Source organism: Pagrus major, chromosome 11 (genome assembly GCF_040436345.1).
Source record: "Pagrus major chromosome 11, Pma_NU_1.0".
Classification (NCBI taxonomy): Eukaryota; Metazoa; Chordata; class Actinopteri; order Spariformes; family Sparidae; genus Pagrus; species Pagrus major.
Window position 1 is genome coordinate 6924835 of NC_133225.1, and position 17506 is coordinate 6942340.

The following is a 17506-nucleotide window of genomic DNA, read 5'->3' on the forward strand; positions in this document are numbered from 1 at the left end:
ACTAGTGTTCTCAAAAATTTACACATATAGAAACATATCAATTCTGAAAATTTGAAATGGTTTCAATATAAATTTTTCACAGTACCGATCCACCAGCTCTAATCGGGTTTTTCCCACCCTCCTCTCCAACAGCGAGTTAACACATGTACCACTGTAGTGCCCACATAGTCCCACTTACATGTGGATGTTTTTCAAGGTACTGTATCAAAGTTAGAAATCATGACAACACCACCTACAACTGTTTGTTTCCCTACCTATAAATAACAAATATCCATTCTGATGAACTAAGATAACAACTCAGTTTGTTCTTCCACAGAAATGAGGCAGCAGTTACATCCAATCATAATAGAGGACAAGCCTGTATGGAGAATACATTGGATTCATTGTTCAGTGCCGCTTTCTTTGTGACTAAACGACCTACATATGAAAAATTCTTTGTTTCTCAAAACACTGTGTCCAGTGTGTACCTCCAAGAAGCCCGTGTAGGCCCGGACCGGCAGGTGAAACTTTGATGCATTTGTGATGAGCAGGATGTTGCTGTCGATGTGGATGGAGGGTCGGACTGGCCGGAAGAGGAGGGAGAAGATGTAGCGTGACTCATGCGGGGGAATAACGATCGGTGCGCTGAAGTTCTGCACCTAAAATAGTTAGAGGAACAGCGATGTCAATCCAACCTCTACACACACATCAGACTTCACAATCAGACCGGCCTCCGTTAACCAACTCACATTAAACATGGTTTTGGCCTCTTCGGGCAGGGACACGTTGTGTATCCGGATGGCAAAGCTGAAGGCGTTTGTGAGGAAGATGGGTCTGTCCACTGGGTCCACAGGGCTGTCCCTGATGTGGAACAGTGTAGCTGTGTGGTCAAAGCCCAAGTAGCTGCCAGGAGAGATGACAAACCACTGTCACTTAGAGGAAATCCCCTACAGGAATATTTCCTTCTATATAAAACATAAATCCACCCACAGGATAACTCACCCTTCTAAAACTTCTGCCTGGTATGGGATTTCGAGCTTGGAATAACTCTTTTCTTTTGCTTTAACTGTTATTTTACCAGCGAACTGAAATGGTCTTCTGGCTTTTGAGGCTGCGATGAAAAAAGAAGATTGAAGAGCGGATAAGTTCACTGCAAAAGGATACGAGGCCTCAAAAGAGGAAGTTGTGAAATACTCAACCATAAAAGAGTCACAAATTGTGAGTACGGACATGAAGTGAAACTCTTACAGCTAAAAAAATTATCGGATCATTACTAATAAAAGCCACCGACTCCTGTACTCCTGTATGCTTTACTGTATTTTCATCAAATAATATGAAAAGACCTTAAACAGTTAAATTGAAATAATTCTTATAAGGAAGTTGATGCATGACACACTGTAAACCCAAAAACCGCATCTTTACTTCTAGAGAAGATCTTTTTTTACATATTTGTCTGCCAGTGAAGACCTCTGGAAGGAAACTGACATCATGCAGCTCTTCACTTCACATTTACAGCCAACTTCTTTAAATTCAGAAAATGTCCTTGTTAGGAGTTCAGTGGAAATATTCTTTAAAGTGACAATGAAGAAAAAGCACTCTTATTCTCTCAGCTATTATTAATCAACTTGTGTCTTGCAACAAAGTGCAAAGTCAAACATTAACACATACTCACCATCAAAACTAATACTTGCAACTTTGGTATATCTACTCTCTCCAGCCTTCAGAGTGACTGCTTTGAAATCTACCGTGACTGCTTCGTTTGATGGTGTTGTGCGTACACTCTGTAAAGCATAAATAAAGGATGGGGTTACGGGGTTGAGACGGGCTTTAAAAAGGATTTTAAGAAGGACCGCTACTAAGGATACCCACTGTGATCGGAACATCTTTTGTTCCCGAGTTTAAAAGGTGTAGATTCAGCAGTTTGGGACGATCTGTGAGACAATGTGGAAAAGAGAGCAGAGGGAGGGTGAGCGAAGACGCCCAGAGAAAGACTGCTCGAGATAAAACTGCAACATGTAGCGTCTTTACCTTGTGACCGCAGTGTACCAAAGTCGAGCATCTCTGTGGAGGAGTATATACCAGGGGCTGCAAGACAAAAACACAGAAACATGGTTAACATACAAGAAAGAAGGACAGTATTAAAATAAACCTACTGACTGGGTTCGCTAGCACACCTGATGTGACTTCCACCTCTACAGGGAGGATGATGAACTGGTCCTCGTTGGGGGCGTTGGTTTTGATCCGGATGAAAGCCGTGTGGTTGTCCACATCTCTGGACGAGAAGCTGGCTCTCATCACCCCCTTCGTCTCAAAAGGGGGGATCTCCTGGAAGGTCAGGAGAAGGTCAGCGTGGGTGACAGTGACTCAACTCATCTTCAAATCAAAGTTAGACTTGACACAAACGCTGGAAGGAAAACACTGAGGTGTGGTACTAACCCATAATTTCCCAGTGCCTCCTTGTTGACCCGTGGGGAGCTCTAGATGTAGATCTCCACCACTGGAGTACATCTCAACAACCTGTAGTAGAACACAGAAAAGGAACCCACCCCATCGATATGAAATCAGTCCACCAACATTAATCAGCTGGTCCACACAGAAGCAAGTCAACAATGTAAAGGTGCAATATGTAAGAACTGGCAAGTTCTTTTGGCTAGTTAGCTCAGTTAGCCGTGCAGCTAGTGATCCAGACTGTTAGCGTGGAGCACAGGGGGACTGTTGGTGATGTTTACACTGCTAGCACAGGAGCTTTGGGCGCCCGTGAGAAGTGGGTTTTCAGGCATGGAATCGGGCTCGGCAGCCTCTCAGGGAACACGGAACCACGGACCAGAACCAAACAGTCTCAGAGACTGATGGAGGCCAGTTTGACAACAAGGATACGTATCAGTCAGTGCCCATGTTCGGAGGCCTGAGCTACACTATCATACTATCGCCACCTGAGGACAGGATGGGCCGGGGCTAGCCGGTTAGCATGCTAACTTCAGTAGATATCTCTGCAGCACAATATAGAGACGTCTTTGACTTAATGTCAACAATGTTGTTTCTTTACAATTCGTTAACAATTTAAGTGAATTTTTAAATCCTTTAAACCAAAATTCTTTCATATTGCATCTTTGAAGAAAATTTTAACATGACAGACTCTAATTGCTGTAAGTTACCTGCAGTGGTTCACTGTACGGGTTGTGGATGTGTATGAGAGGTGAGAAGCTGCTGTTTACAGGAACTCGAGCCCCGATGAAGGGTCGCAGTCTGTAGGGGTTTGGGATACCGACCCCAAAAACCTGCAGGGCGGAGATGGAAAAGCAAGATTGGCGAGATTTCTCACAACACTAATAATTCAACTTAAGTATTTTTAATGTTTAAGTTGTTCTTTACCTGGTATGTGAACACTCCATGATGTGATGTATTAATAAATAAAGTGTTTTCTACATTCCCAACTACTCGAGCGAGAAACACGACATCAAATGACGTGTTCCCTCCTGGTGGAATTATCTGTAGCAGGAACAGATACAAAAAAAAAAGAAAATTGGCAAAATATACACGACATGGTAACAAACACTTTTTAACTGAATACAGCTTTTTACAGTCTTTCACATGTACTGACCCTCTAACAGCTGGGTTCATAACCTGAGAGATCTTAGCACTCACTCTCACAACACCTGACCTAAAGGTCCGCTGCTACGAAAACATTACAGCTACACTCTAACTTTAACATTTTGGTGGTGACTGTGGTTGCACATTGTGACTATTCAGTGTGTTTTTCCCTCGAGTCAATTTAAAGCAACGTGTAAAAATCTGCAGAAACGGCTACAAAACAGAACTTCTTGTTGAGTGACAAACCCAAAAACGTTGTGTACACAAAACAGAACAGATCCTCTTGTATCATCTCTGCTGCTGCAGAACGTTCAGAGTGTATAAAACATGCTGATAGTGGAGCGAGTAAAAGGGCAGAGGAATTTAGAAAACATTTTTCAACATCCACTTCAGGGCACTGCTGAGTGGATACAGGCGTGTGTGGAAGTGCAGGAGCTAAAAGATAAAGTATAATGGAAAATATTCACTCTAACCTGAACATTACTCAATTATTCAGGCAGGCATTTCAAGCAGGAAGCAAAGCCGTGACATTTTCAAACTACACTCTGTGGCTGTAGGTTTGGTTTCAGAAGTGCATATATAAATATATATCTATATATATATATATGTATATATATATATATAGATATATAGAGCCTGGTTGCTTTTTTGTACACTGAAAACGATCTACTTCCTCTTTTGTGGCATGTTTGTCAGGTGAAAAAAGAAAGTATGATGAAATTGGCTTTCCATAAAAATGTTAGCATAACATTAAATGATAATATACAAACCTCTGCTGTGCTGTTAATCCACTAATCCTACTTAGAATAATATCTGGTTTTCTTGATAAGAAGAGATAAATCCTGTTTTGCATCTGTACTACAAAAGCTCTGCGACTTACCACCTAGTTCAGCGTATTAAGCTCATCTAGGAGCATGGTAATAACTGAAGCCATTCATTTGAAGCCAACATTTTCATCGCTTCTTGATTTTGGCAGTCGGACAACAATGTTCACAGAGAATTTAGCAAGAAAATCAACTTGAAAGTATAAAACAGGAACAACTGGTAACTCCAAATTTCCCACACACTCAGACACGTCAGTTCACAAATGCACCAATTCATGGAGGAAATGGAGAAGCGATAAAAAAGAAAAAAAATAAGTAAAACAAAATCACTTGAACGTGTCATTGCCACTGGAACATGTGACCACAGCGTCAGAGATCTCTGGGGAATGTAGTCTCTTACTATACATGGGCTTGAATGCACAGAAGAATCCTGGTGTATAAATAGACGATCCAATGCAGATAGAAACCATAAGAGACTTATCATGCAGCGATAGATCAGTTATATGTAGTTGAGTATCTATTTATTAAAAGGTGCAATATGTAAGAAATGGTCTCGTCTGTCGGGTTTGAAGGAAGTGTGTTTTACGATGAGTTATCAAGGCAACTAAGCTCGTCTTCATTCTTTAAGAGAGAGAAACTTGAATTCGATGGAAAAATGTGTATAAGATTATTTACCTTCTTGACATTTTGTGAGTTTGATCTGTTTATTGATTAGAGTAAAAAAAGCAGAGGGGGCTTGTGGAGCCTAGCAAACATCTCCCAAATGAATCTATACGAGACTGGTTGTGGGGCTAGCTGGTTAGCATGCTAACTTACGAAAGATATATCATTGCAACATGATACATAGACGTCTTTGTCATGATGTCAAAACTCTTATTTCTTCACATTCTGTTGATCATTTTAGTCAATTTCTTTTTTTCTTTTTTTACATATTGCACCTTAAAAGAAAAACACCCGTGTCAAACCAAAACATGAAAAGGATGGGTTCATAATATCACCCTTTGAAATGTTTGATTATGAATTATGAGTGTAAATTGGCACTTGGAGCAAGCAGAATCTGAGCTGTTTGAGATCTGGAAAAAAACAAACTGGATATCAACCTGTAACCTTCTTCTTAAAGTCACCAAAAATTAATAGGACTCTAATGATGTTATTAATTAAAAAACTCTCTGAAATGAAGGGTCTCAGTGGAGATGTGTTTTATCTACCCTGATGTACAAAGCCTTTATGCAAAAACATCCCATGACGGAGGACTAGAGGCCTCAGGTTGTTATCTTCAAAACCACACCAACTTCCCTCCCGCTTAATGTCTCTGTGAACCAGACTCTCAAGTCTTGACGCTGATTTAAATTTTTAATTCATGCACATTAATGCCCAGGACTTTGGACATCTCTACATGGACTTTTAAACTAAAATTTGTCTACAATCCTGAAAAAAAATGCAACTTCTGTCTGTTTTTTAGATTATGCAAAACTACATGTTTTACATCAAAAACTCACAGCAGCTTTTCAAGCCAAGAGCCAACTATCTGAACACTAATATCTAAAAATCACCCTCCTCTAGATGACCTAGCTTATATAATCAGTGTCTTAGGGCAACACATTGGCTTAAACTACAGCGCCCTGCCCTAGTACCACTCAAAGTATGCAGCGCCAGCGACTGTGCCTGCAGTGACAGAACAGGCCCTTCCTGTAAAAGGGAGTCTTCACACGCAGTACAGGCAACATGATTTGTTTGCAAATATGCCAACATTAGAAAATATACGCTGGAAAAGCATCACATTACTGCTTACGTCAAATCACTGAAAGGCAAGTACTGTATCTTATTATGAGTTTCAGTTACAAGGAAGCGCTCTGACTCTGTTTTTTTCTCTTCTAACCTTCGGCAGGATGTGGTGGACCTCTGCTGCTTGTGATCACGTTACACCTGCGTTTTAGCAAGTATCTGACCAGTAACATGATATAATGTGTTAAAACAGTGTTAAAAAGTTCACCCAAAAATGTCTGTAGTCCACAAAACATTTCTGGAGCTTCACAGCAAAACAGTTTGGCAGCATTCCTTTAAACAACTGAAGTAGATCGGGTCTTGTAAAAAAAATTAAAAATATAAAAAAAGGCCCCAAACACCTCATCTGGCACAATCCAAGTTCACAGAAGCCCAGAGACTCCAAATTCAAGTGGAGACGTTATTGACTGTGCTTGTTAAGCTGAAACCATAAAAAAAGCTGCTCAGCTAAAAGTGTGAGCGCACACCCCGTCTGAAGCGGGTGCACAAGCTCGAGCTCAAGTGTGTCAAGGGTGAAAATAAGTTATTTTTAAAACTGGAGCCATTTTATGTTTCTTTTCAGTCGTATTTTCATATTTTAAAAACAAGTCCCCATCTTCAGTTGTTGAGGAGAATGCTGCCAAACTTTGAGGACTACAAATCTTCACCTGACTTTCCCTCGGGGTGAGGATATAATGACTGAAGTTTCATTTACGGGTGAACTTCTCCTTTAACAGCTGGCAGAGCTGGAAACAACCGAGAGGCCTTCTACTACAACCGTCTGCCATCGACACTGGCTGCTATTTACGTAGCTGAGCTAATTAGATCAGTTCTCTTGCACTGTGCTGGGATCAGCTGCTCACTCACTGTGATCATTATTCATGGTGACTGGTCACACTGTGTTGGCGTTTGTGTTTTATTATGTGTTGATACTAATACGATATCGTAACAGAGGATGTCTGAACATGTGTTTATACAATCTCGCTTCATCTAAACTACAGAGTGGACAGCAGAGACTCAGTTACACCGTCACACTGAACATTATAACAATCATTTATTCATTACATTTTTGGAGGGTGAAGTGCTTCCAGACCATCAATGTAACAATCTGAACCAGCAGGTTCTACTTTGTTGGAGTATCAGAGTATTTCAGCTATTTTGGACCCACCCTCTTGGGACACTGCATCCACTTTCTGTGTTTGTTTGTTTCTAATAAATTCCCATAAAGCGTATGTGTCATGTTTAAAGAATGTGTAAACCATAACTGGATTATACTGCTGCTTACTTTGCCCAGTCTTGTTTACTTTGTGCTTATGTGTCCCTTTATACACTGCTATTCAACCATGCACCGTCTCTAGACTGCATTCCCCAGAGAGCTTTGCTGTAGTCGCATGTTTAAATGACACGTGTCATTTGCATGGGGACTTCCTACTTTATTGTTAGTGTCTGTGTGCTGCTGTTTGCCGTCGATGCCTGAAGAGGGTTTCTGACTAGTCAGGTTTAAAAATGGCACCTGCGAGACACTGATCACTGTCTCTTGTTTGCAATGCATACGCAAGCTTATCATGCTGGTTAATGTTTAAAAATGCCTCGTGAAGCATGATGATCAAATTACGTGGTGCGATCAACACACAGCCACGTGACTAAAGATAAAGGGACCACAATAAAAGCATAACCTCATACGTCCAAAGTTCTTATTAGAGAAGTATTGGATGTGTTGTGACAACTGTACTTAATAATAATGAATAAATTCATGTTCACACACAGCGATTGTAAAGTGATGTGTACTTACCCTATTCTGGAAAAAGGATGCATGGAAATGGGCTGTTGTTGCCGATATTGATATCAAACTAATTTGTTCTGAGCTAGGATTATGTAAATAAACTTTCTCCATTTTTGGCATCCCAACGGGCCTGGAAGTGAAGAAAAGAAACCTCTGTAAGAGCAAGTAAATGACAATATATTTAAAAGAGATTAAAAAGTAATTGTAGAAGATCATATGCATGTAATATTTAAAACAGATACTCTAATAAAATTCTGACAATAACATGAAATTTAAACAGAGTGAACAAATGTGGTGAAAAATTTAAAAGAGACCTTTAATGCTTTTTTCTTTTTTTCCCCTTTCCTTCATTGTTTTATATAGTTCGTTAAATAGGTCAAAGTCTGCACCAACAGAAGCTCTTCTCTCCCACAGAAAACACTGCTCCTGAAACGCCTCGTCAGTAGGAAGAAAGGCCACCAAATGTTTATCATGGTGGATTCCTTCTTGGTCAAATGAGTAGACCTTCAAAAAGTCCCTTGTACGGGCAGTTGAACAAAGTGGACACAGAGGCATGTATGTTTCCTCCAAACACAAGTAAGGCAGATATGAGCGTGTCCATCATGTTAACTTGTTATGCAGTGCTAATCCAATCCTTATGTTGTTTCTGCTGTATCAGAGGCGGGGGGAGAATTTCTAAAGTTCTCATTTTCATGCCCTTCAAACATTCACAGCTGATAAGTGGACTGTTTTTATTGAGGAAGTAGGACACAGCTGGGTCTCTCGCTGTGAGTTGGTGGCGGGGTACGCTGCTCCTCTGAGAGCTTCCGAATTGTTTGCTTACCACTGCGCCGGGGTGAGGTAGGCTACGCTTGGAGCTGAGTAATACAAAATGGGTGTGCACCTCTTGCCAAAGTGGAATGTGATCTATGAAGTTTGGCCAAGGTGAAGCTAGGCGAAGGTGCTGGCACTGGAGATAACGAATTTGGTTTCGTTAAGTGCTTTAAATGCTTCCTCAGCACCAATCCGCTCATTTTTGACCACTTCAGAGACGCTAAAGTTTTACAGAACATATCATAGAGAGCTACAGGACTTACTGACGAGGCACTAGTCCACCGGGTTTTGAAAACACAGATAATATGAAAACAAAACAATTAATTAGTGTGAGAACATAACAAGCACTCACTGTTCGTGAAAGTCCAACATTGGAGGTTCGAAGCGTATAGGTCGGCAGTTCCCACGGTGCGGGGACGTGCTGCAAGAGACAGGAAGATGTGACAGTGGCAGCAGCAGCAGCAGCAGGATAGGAAAAGTAGTATCCATGCTTGTGTGCATTTCAAACAAATGGGAGGCTAAACACACAAGCACAGACACCACAGCCTGTGGCCAGGCTTTCCTAACACTAGATTAAGATGGCCATGGGACCACTCCCAGCGGCAGGGAAATGTTTCCATACTGAAAATCTCCATGAAAGTCCATTAAATTAGGAAAAAACTAAAATGTATCTCTACTCGTCAACCGCACAGAGTGCGGTGTCTCTCTCTCACAAAGGCGACAACTTGTGAGCATCAGCTGCACCCGCCTTGTTGTAGGACGCAGGCATAACTCACCAAACCTGTTTCACAACAGGTGTACATACAATATCTTAACAACAGACAGAGCCGTCCCTAAAGAGAAGCAGCTCCTCATTGGTGGCGCTGATATACAACAGAAGTATGTAATAAGAGCCATTATTTAAATCTCATGGAAAGAGAAGCTCATCAGTGATACAGGTGTGGTACATGAGCAATGCTGCAAGATGTGTGATGGTTGAAAAAAGCCTGAATAAAACTCATTTATTAAGAATGTATAGAACCATCACAGCTGGCCAAAAAGATATTACACGTTTTATTCTTCTATCTTTAGCACTAGAGCTGCCGTGATGGTGCCAAACACCACCCACTACCACATCTCTCACCTATAATCACCCTAACATCACCCTGGAGTCTCACAATTTACCAGAGATCAATTTCACCTATTTACTACCGAGCCTACGCGTACGGGGGCAGACAATGGCTGCAGCAGCGAGCTCCAATAGCAGAGCTGGCTGGAGACGGGATGGATTTCCATCCCCTGAGGCGCACACAGTAATCCACACAGAGCCACGGCCGTGCACTGTTCCTCCTGGATAATCTGTCATCTACCAGCCTGTCCTCGCTTCTCTCATTAATATAACAACTACTGACAAAATTCTTGTGGGATTAAGGATTCAAATGGATCCTGGCTGTGAATTCTGTGTGGCCTTTCGCTCGTCGCTTCGGAGCTAATGTGTTGAATGTCAGTGTGTAATTGGAGTAGAGTGGAGTGGAGATCACGCTGAGAGGCCGTGCCTCTTGGCCTCAGAGCTACATATGTCCCGTTGCAGGCTACTTCTTAGGGCGAGTGCATTAAAAACATTTTTTTTTTAAAAACAGTGACTGCAAAAAGCATTTTAATTCCTGTCAAAGTGACCACAGCATGTTGACCTCACAAAAGCCCGCTGGCTAATAGAGAGGAGATAATAATTAATAGCAGAAGATTTCCAAACACTACACACATACACACACACACACAGAAAAAAGGGGGAAGTTCAACATTCAAAAAACCTGAATCAACACAAACAGCAAAATACACTCCCCCTCTAGCTCAGGGGAGTGGCCACGCTATGCCCGTGCAAGATAACCCTTTTATGGGTTAGTACATAGTGTACAAATAGTAAAGGCTCGCCGTCTGCTGCGCCAAGACAAAACACACATGTGTAATGTCTGAACAGAGTGCTGATGCTACGTTGACGCTGTGACACCAAAACACATTGTCAAAAAAAAGTCAACTCACTGACTTTTACATGTTTCCTGCCTTGTAAACAGTAGTTACCTGTTGGAGCTGTTCTACCTGTTGGACACATGGCCCCGTCCAAACAATCACATACTTAGTCCTTCAAAATCTGTGCAATGTACAGGCAATTCAATGGATCCTTTATGCTGTTCTTAGACAAACACTACAGTTCTCGCCAAGATATAAGAGTCTGATGTCTGTGCCTGTGACTGACACTAGAAAGCAGACTATAACTTCCTCAAATCACTCTCCTGTCACCCAAAATGGTGGTTTAACATGCAAGTTGCTGGTAGACTTGCTTCCCTCGCCAGCTCAAACAACAAGGGATAGACTGATTTATTCATTTTCCAATTATTGCTATCTGTGTTCTGTGTCCAATTGCCAATTAAATAAATTAATTTAAAAATGTGCTGCTTTGGCTTGGCTGCAGCATTATTTCTCTGTCTGTAGTCACCAGTCTGTCATCCGCCCACAACACTATCTGACTGTCTACATGTCTACAAGTAATAGCCTATCAACAGTGAATAATTTGAATCTGCAAGGCAAGTTACTAAAGTTGACAAGTAAATGTAGAGGAGTGGAAGTTTTAAGTAACAGAAAATGGAAATACTTTTTCAGCAGTTTACAGCAAACTGTAGTTTTGGAGAGGAAACTCAGAATCTTAATATTTACAATATTAATGAGGTAATAATACAAACTCAGAAATATTTATGTGTTACATAACTGAATAAACAAGCTGTTCTCAGAGGAAAATAAGGTCCAAGGAAGCTAGAAAAGGTGGCAGGGTCTGCCAAATATAAACAGAGTAAAACAGTATGGATCGGTGTTGTCCTTTAAGGTCAGTTTCGTTATTCAGTCATGAAAACAAAGAGAATTTGTTTATTTAGTTTATCTATCTATCTTAGTCAGCTAAGTTTTTCTCCGTTTGACTCAAAACACTAAAACTATCCTGACTAGAAGGCAATGTGACCTAACCACAGACCCTTTAAAGGCTCCTTTGGTTGCTGTCATCAAAAAAACAAAATCATCTGCTTCAGTGTGGCCACAAACGAACACATTAGCTTCCTGGCTCACTTGTCTAAGTAGCTGTTGCAGCAGAGAGGCACACTGCTGTCCGGTCTAACAACAGGTGACAGACTGAGAGGTTGTCCTGGCCACTCATGTCAGCCACAGCACATGTTTCAGAGAGCTGAGGGAGGGAGGGACGGGCGGGGGTGCATATGGGTTTACAGTGCAGTTTTAGCAGCATCTTTGTTCTCTTCTACTTTGTCTGTGACTGTTGGTTAATGTTACAGCTGGAAGCATGATAGTGTGCTGCTGCGGTTCTGCCGTGTCAGTTCAGTTCAAGACTTCCTTCAGGCTCTACAGACCAAATCACTGTGATGTTATGCTAACAAGAAGAGTCACCTCCACGTAAACAACTGGTGGTTGATTTGCACTGCGCAGACATGTGGAATCAGCAAACTTGTTTATTTCTGTTGTCATAATCAGCTGAAACTGTAACTAAAAGATATGTAGTAAACATGGCGGTTCAACTTATCTGATGTTTTCTCGTGCTTATCTAATGTACTGTGTTGTTTTGCTACCGTCTTTGACAGCTACACAACAGCACATCTTGGACTAACTGCTAGTTTTGGGTAAACTCAAGCTGTCATTTTCTCTGGAAAACTTGGAGAGCATCAAACATGTATTAACACGTGAATTGCATGTATTTTATTTGAAATATCGTTAAAAAAAGACCTTTAAATTGCGTGTAAGAAAGTGAATGTTGTAGAGGTTTTCTAATCGGATGTTATTGTTCAAATCTCAAAATACGACTCTGTATCTTTCATATCAGCTTGTGTTGGTTAATTTACATTAATATAACTTGAGCATTGACACCACAAGATACTGTGTATATCATCTTATTTGCCTCACTAAAAATTTTGTGGCCATCTACTTTAACAAAAGGAATGCAATCCAGGTGCGGTGTATGATTAATGCAGAAGATGTAGGATAACAGCATCTGCCATCCTGGCTATACCCATTCAAATATAATGGCATTTAACTATGCAAACATGACTTTGTTTGGAGTTCATGCTCCAAAGGGGTAGGGTTGAGGTTAAGTTAGGGGACGTATACTGATGAAGTGAAGAAGAAAAACGTACCTTTGTTGATGATATAAACTAAAATCGATGTCAGACTCTGCCTGCAAAATGAACAGAGACATAAGTTATCATTCAAATGTGATTTAAATAGACAGTGCATTATCACATTCAGAGGTCAATCGACAAGTAACAGTACTAACAAAGAGGAAATAAAGGAGTAGCGCTTACCTGTAAAAGTCTTCCCTCATCAAAATGTAAAACTTCTAGAATTGTGTCTGACTGAATGAATGCTGCAAAAACAACGACAGGAAGAACTTATGAGTATCACAAGCATCGAAAGGGCAGCAATCTCAGAGTATTGAACATTTAAAAAGGTCCAATATGTACGAATTTTAGTTTGAAAAGAAAAAAAAGTTTTGCTTATCAACAGAACGTAAAGAAATAACAGTTTTGACCTTATGACAACTGTGTATTGTGCTGCAGAAGTTAGCGTGCTAACCAGCTAGCTCTGTCCCGTCCCAGTCTGAAGCTCCTGTGCTAGCAGTGTGAACATCAACACTCCCCCAGTTCTCTGAACTCCGAGTCTGGACTGCCAGCTGCACAGCTAACTGAGTTAACTAGCTAATGGCAGCTACAGTTAGCAGCAGTTAGTGGTTACTCTAGTGATTTAATGCCTCCTTATTTGTTTTGCGTATTAATCTGACAGGTGGCCGATTCTGACATATTGCACCTTTAACTCCTCCTCCCAAATCTCCAAAGTCATCCCACAGCAGTCATCATATCTTCCTGAACCACAGAGTTTTATTACTGGTAAAGATAACTCCTGACTCAATCTCTTGAACTTTCAGGGCCGACAAGAGACAGATCAGGGTTGAGATCAGTGTTCACACTCTGCTCCACACTGTGTGAATGTTTGGTGTGTAATCCATAGAGGAAACACTTCATCCGTCACCATGAACACATGACACACTTGACACACTTGACAGGTTTAGGATGTAAGAAGGTGTCAGACCACAAGCTACGTGGGACACCCTCATATTCTTTGGTTTTGTGTTAAAAGATCAGTGGGATCCTTTAGTAATCGCACTATTATCAACAGGATTTTGAGGATCGGATGTTTCTTGCTTTAACTGTCAAGTTACTCACTCAAAGTATGAATCTACAAGCTTTGAGAGGCTGAACTCCAACTCAGCACTATTACGCTTTCACTCTACTGACAGGCTTTTCACCTGACACCACCAAATCCCACAGCTTGTGCAGCGCGATCAGCCTTTGCAGATCATGTTCACAGCTCACATTGTCAGCACAGGACCCTGTTAGTATGTTGAACTGACAAACTAAACTTCTGCATTTATTTAACAACCATCTCCTGCTGGCTGTGAAGTGTGCTTGAGGTTAAAATGCCACAGCACACACAGGTGATCTAATGACTTCAACAAGTCTGTTTCACTTCCTTTTTTAGATTTCACCACTGACATTAAACGAGTACATCTAGCTAACATCGAAGCTGCTCTGCTGCGGAGGAGATTCTGGTCAGAATTTTTCCGTGGCCTCTTTTAGAATAACTTTTCCTACCGTACCTCAGTGGAACATTTAACACTAAACAGAGGACAGCCATGGTGACAGTTACACTGGACTGAATGAAGTCTATAGAAAGTGACATTTTAAAAAAAAGGTCCAATTTGTAAGATATTTGATACTGACCGGACCGTCCACCAACCCAAAGCATCAGTATAGGACGAGTCTGGAATGAGACTCAACAATCAAATATCTTACAAATTGGACCTTTAAATGGGCGATATGTAAGAGATTTAGTTGAAAACTTTTTTTTAAAGAAAAAATTATCAACAGAATGTAAATAAATAGTAGTTTTGACACTATGACGTCTATGTATGGTTCTGTCTGTCTCGCCTGTCTCTATTTGTTGTCTATTTATTGTTTTTTGTTTATTGTTTACTGTATGGCACACACACCTTCGAGACCAAAACAAATTCCTTGTATGTGAAAACCTACTTGGCAATAAAACGCTTTCTGATTCTGATGTACTGTGATGCAGAGATATCTACTGAAGTTAGCATGCTAACCAGCTGAACCCAGCCTGTCCCGGTCCACTCCTCTGGACATGAAGGCTCCAAGTCTGAACCACTAACAGCACGTACAGTTAGGAGCACTAATCGATGATATGCTGTCCCCTTTTTGTTTTGTTTTGAGTATTAATTTGACAGTCAGTTCTTACATAGTGCATTTTTAAGGGTCTGCAGCATTACTTCTCTGGTTATTCAGCATCAAGCATGGGATGATATGAAATTTTCATATTATGAGTATCCTGTCCAACATGACTGCGATTCATGATTTTATCCCAGTAATCATCGAAAGGATTTCAAGTAAGTAATCATAAAGGATTTCGGTTTTTAGTTTTGAATCCGCAGCGTTTACACACATCCGATTTAACTTGTTTTTGTGAGGGATACAATGTGCAAGCCGAGCCTTCAGCCACGATGACAGGTGTAGGCGATTCAAAATAAAACAGGAAACCAACAGGACTGTATGTCAGCGACAGAGACAGCCATTCATCATCTCGATTCACAAAACAACGATCAACTTATTGTGAGCATTTTTTAATCGCAATCAGCTATTAAATCCTTCATCATCCCATCTCTGTTCAGCATATGATTTCGAAAACTACCATCAACACGTCAAACAGGACAAAATTCATATGCTCTTCACAAATATACTCAGCCTGTCTGAACATGCATTAACAGCGGGCCTATCTGTCACCTCTGATCGACGAATGCAACTCTGAGTTTCTCTGCGATTCTCAAACTGAAAGGAAGCAGGAGGATTTAGCATTTCTCTCCTTGATCACAAATCACAAGTCACTGCTCCTGGCATGGGCCTGTGTCAATCTGTACAGATTGTGAAGCACACAGTGATCTTATTAACACTGATTCAGTTTGCTGAGCTCGCAGTGTTGACTTTTGGTGGAAGCATGACAAAGTCACTTCACAATGTTTGCCAGTTAACCCATTCAAGTGCATTTCTTGGGAGACAAATGTCTGCATCGTGTTGCAAGTTCCTCGGAGCCATGTAAACAATTTATCGGCGGCAGACACGTTTCAGACTTGGCACAGCTTATCTTGGACGTGGACTGCAGCTGTCCGCTCCCCACTTGGTAGACTTATCACTGTGACCTGACAAGATCAGTGGATCTGACAGCTGGACACTTCGGTCCGCTGGATAAATAACATGCGGGGCTGTCATTTGGCCAGTGGACCGACCACTGCTCAGCTGGGACCTTAAAAAACCATAACTCACAGCCACGTTTACAGTCACCTGACTGGATTCAAACATTTCCTTCATCGAGCCCAGTATGAGGAAGTAGGGGTTAGGTGCCCTGCCAGCGATATGAAGGCAATGGTGCCATTTATATATTTGCAATCTGACTTATCTCTTAATTCCCATGCGTTAAGATCATACAGCAGATGATCTCAGCTAACATTAGTCACTAGCCGCGATGCTAACAAGCTGCTCTCTCCGCCTCGCACTGTTGTGTGTGTTTGTTGGGTTGTGTGTTAGCCTAACTTAGCCTTATAAGGAAGGAATGACAACATAACAAGCTGCACACGAAGCTAGTAACGTTAAAGGCCACACAAAGCTAAAACTAAAGAGGCAGCACTTTCATTCTCACACTGACGCTGTGTTTTTAGCCCGCTACGCTTCTTCACGAAATGTTGTCAATGGCAAAAAAAACAAACAAAACAAAACTACAATTTTAGCAGTAATGTTAGCAGGCTAGCTGTGATAAAGTTGGCCCGCAGAGGTAACCCCAACCCCACACTTCGTTTGGAAATGTCTACGGAAGTTAGCTGCTAGCTAACGTAGCCAGCGGCTAAGTTTACAAACCTTGATTATTGGCCCGCGTCGTTTGAATAAAAGCAATAAATAACATCCTCAATAATCCGACACACGGCGCTCTTGTTCTTGTGTGAGAACCCGGGGCTCTTTCTCCGCTCGCCATGCTGCAGCTCCGTGTCTCTGTTACGATAACAACCGAGCGAGTGCGCGGACATGCCCGTGTGAACCTCCGCTGACTCTGTCAATCATCGCCGAAAAAAAACTCGGAGTCAACTGAGCAGAAGCTAACTACTGAACAGGACGTTGGCCTCTCTTCTTCGTCTCTTCTTCTTCTTCTTCTTCTCTTCTTCTTCCTCTTCTTCTTCTTCTTCTCTTCCTCTTCCGCCTCATGGGTGCCGCGTCACGGCCTCCACGCGCACAGCGGTGTATACTGCTGCCTGCTGCTGCGGAGTGATCCGGGGGGGGGGGGGGGGTCTCTGCGGGGTCTAACTCACACAAACATTTTATCTTTTTAATGTGTTTTTATTTGTTTTTATACAAGTGCAGACTGTTTAATCTATCACAAGTGAGCTATACTTATTTATTTTATTTTTTTTTAATTCTTATTTAATGTAATTCACCATTTATATTGGCATTATTACTGTTAATCAGTCATTAATCAATTCATATTTTAATTCAAATAGGTCAGTTTATTATTTTGGTGATCCCTCTAGTGCTAGTTCATGTTATATTTTTAATTCAGACCTTTATCAATGAGTTTTCATCAATGGTGAAAAGTATTTTATTTTATT

At 41.2% G+C, this 17506-nt stretch overlaps 1 protein-coding gene across 1 annotated transcript in view; it reads right to left on the bottom strand.

The window, feature by feature from the left end:
* tmem131 (transmembrane protein 131) overlaps positions 1-17036 on the bottom strand; it is a 34099-nt gene extending 17063 nt beyond the window's left edge. The window contains exons 1-15 of the mRNA XM_073475900.1: positions 16764-17036; positions 13089-13150; positions 12921-12961; positions 9107-9175; positions 7951-8071; positions 3352-3468; positions 3135-3257; positions 2416-2496; positions 2154-2304; positions 2008-2064; positions 1849-1910; positions 1652-1760; positions 982-1090; positions 729-882; positions 468-638 (exon numbers count right to left, since the gene is read on the bottom strand). Coding sequence (XP_073332001.1) covers positions 468-638; positions 729-882; positions 982-1090; positions 1652-1760; positions 1849-1910; positions 2008-2064; positions 2154-2304; positions 2416-2496; positions 3135-3257; positions 3352-3468; positions 7951-8071; positions 9107-9175; positions 12921-12961; positions 13089-13150; positions 16764-16878 — 1542 coding nt within the window. The 5' untranslated portion in view covers positions 16879-17036. The remainder of the gene's footprint in view (positions 1-467; positions 639-728; positions 883-981; positions 1091-1651; positions 1761-1848; positions 1911-2007; positions 2065-2153; positions 2305-2415; positions 2497-3134; positions 3258-3351; positions 3469-7950; positions 8072-9106; positions 9176-12920; positions 12962-13088; positions 13151-16763) is intronic.
* Between the last annotated feature and the right edge of the window lie 470 nt (positions 17037-17506).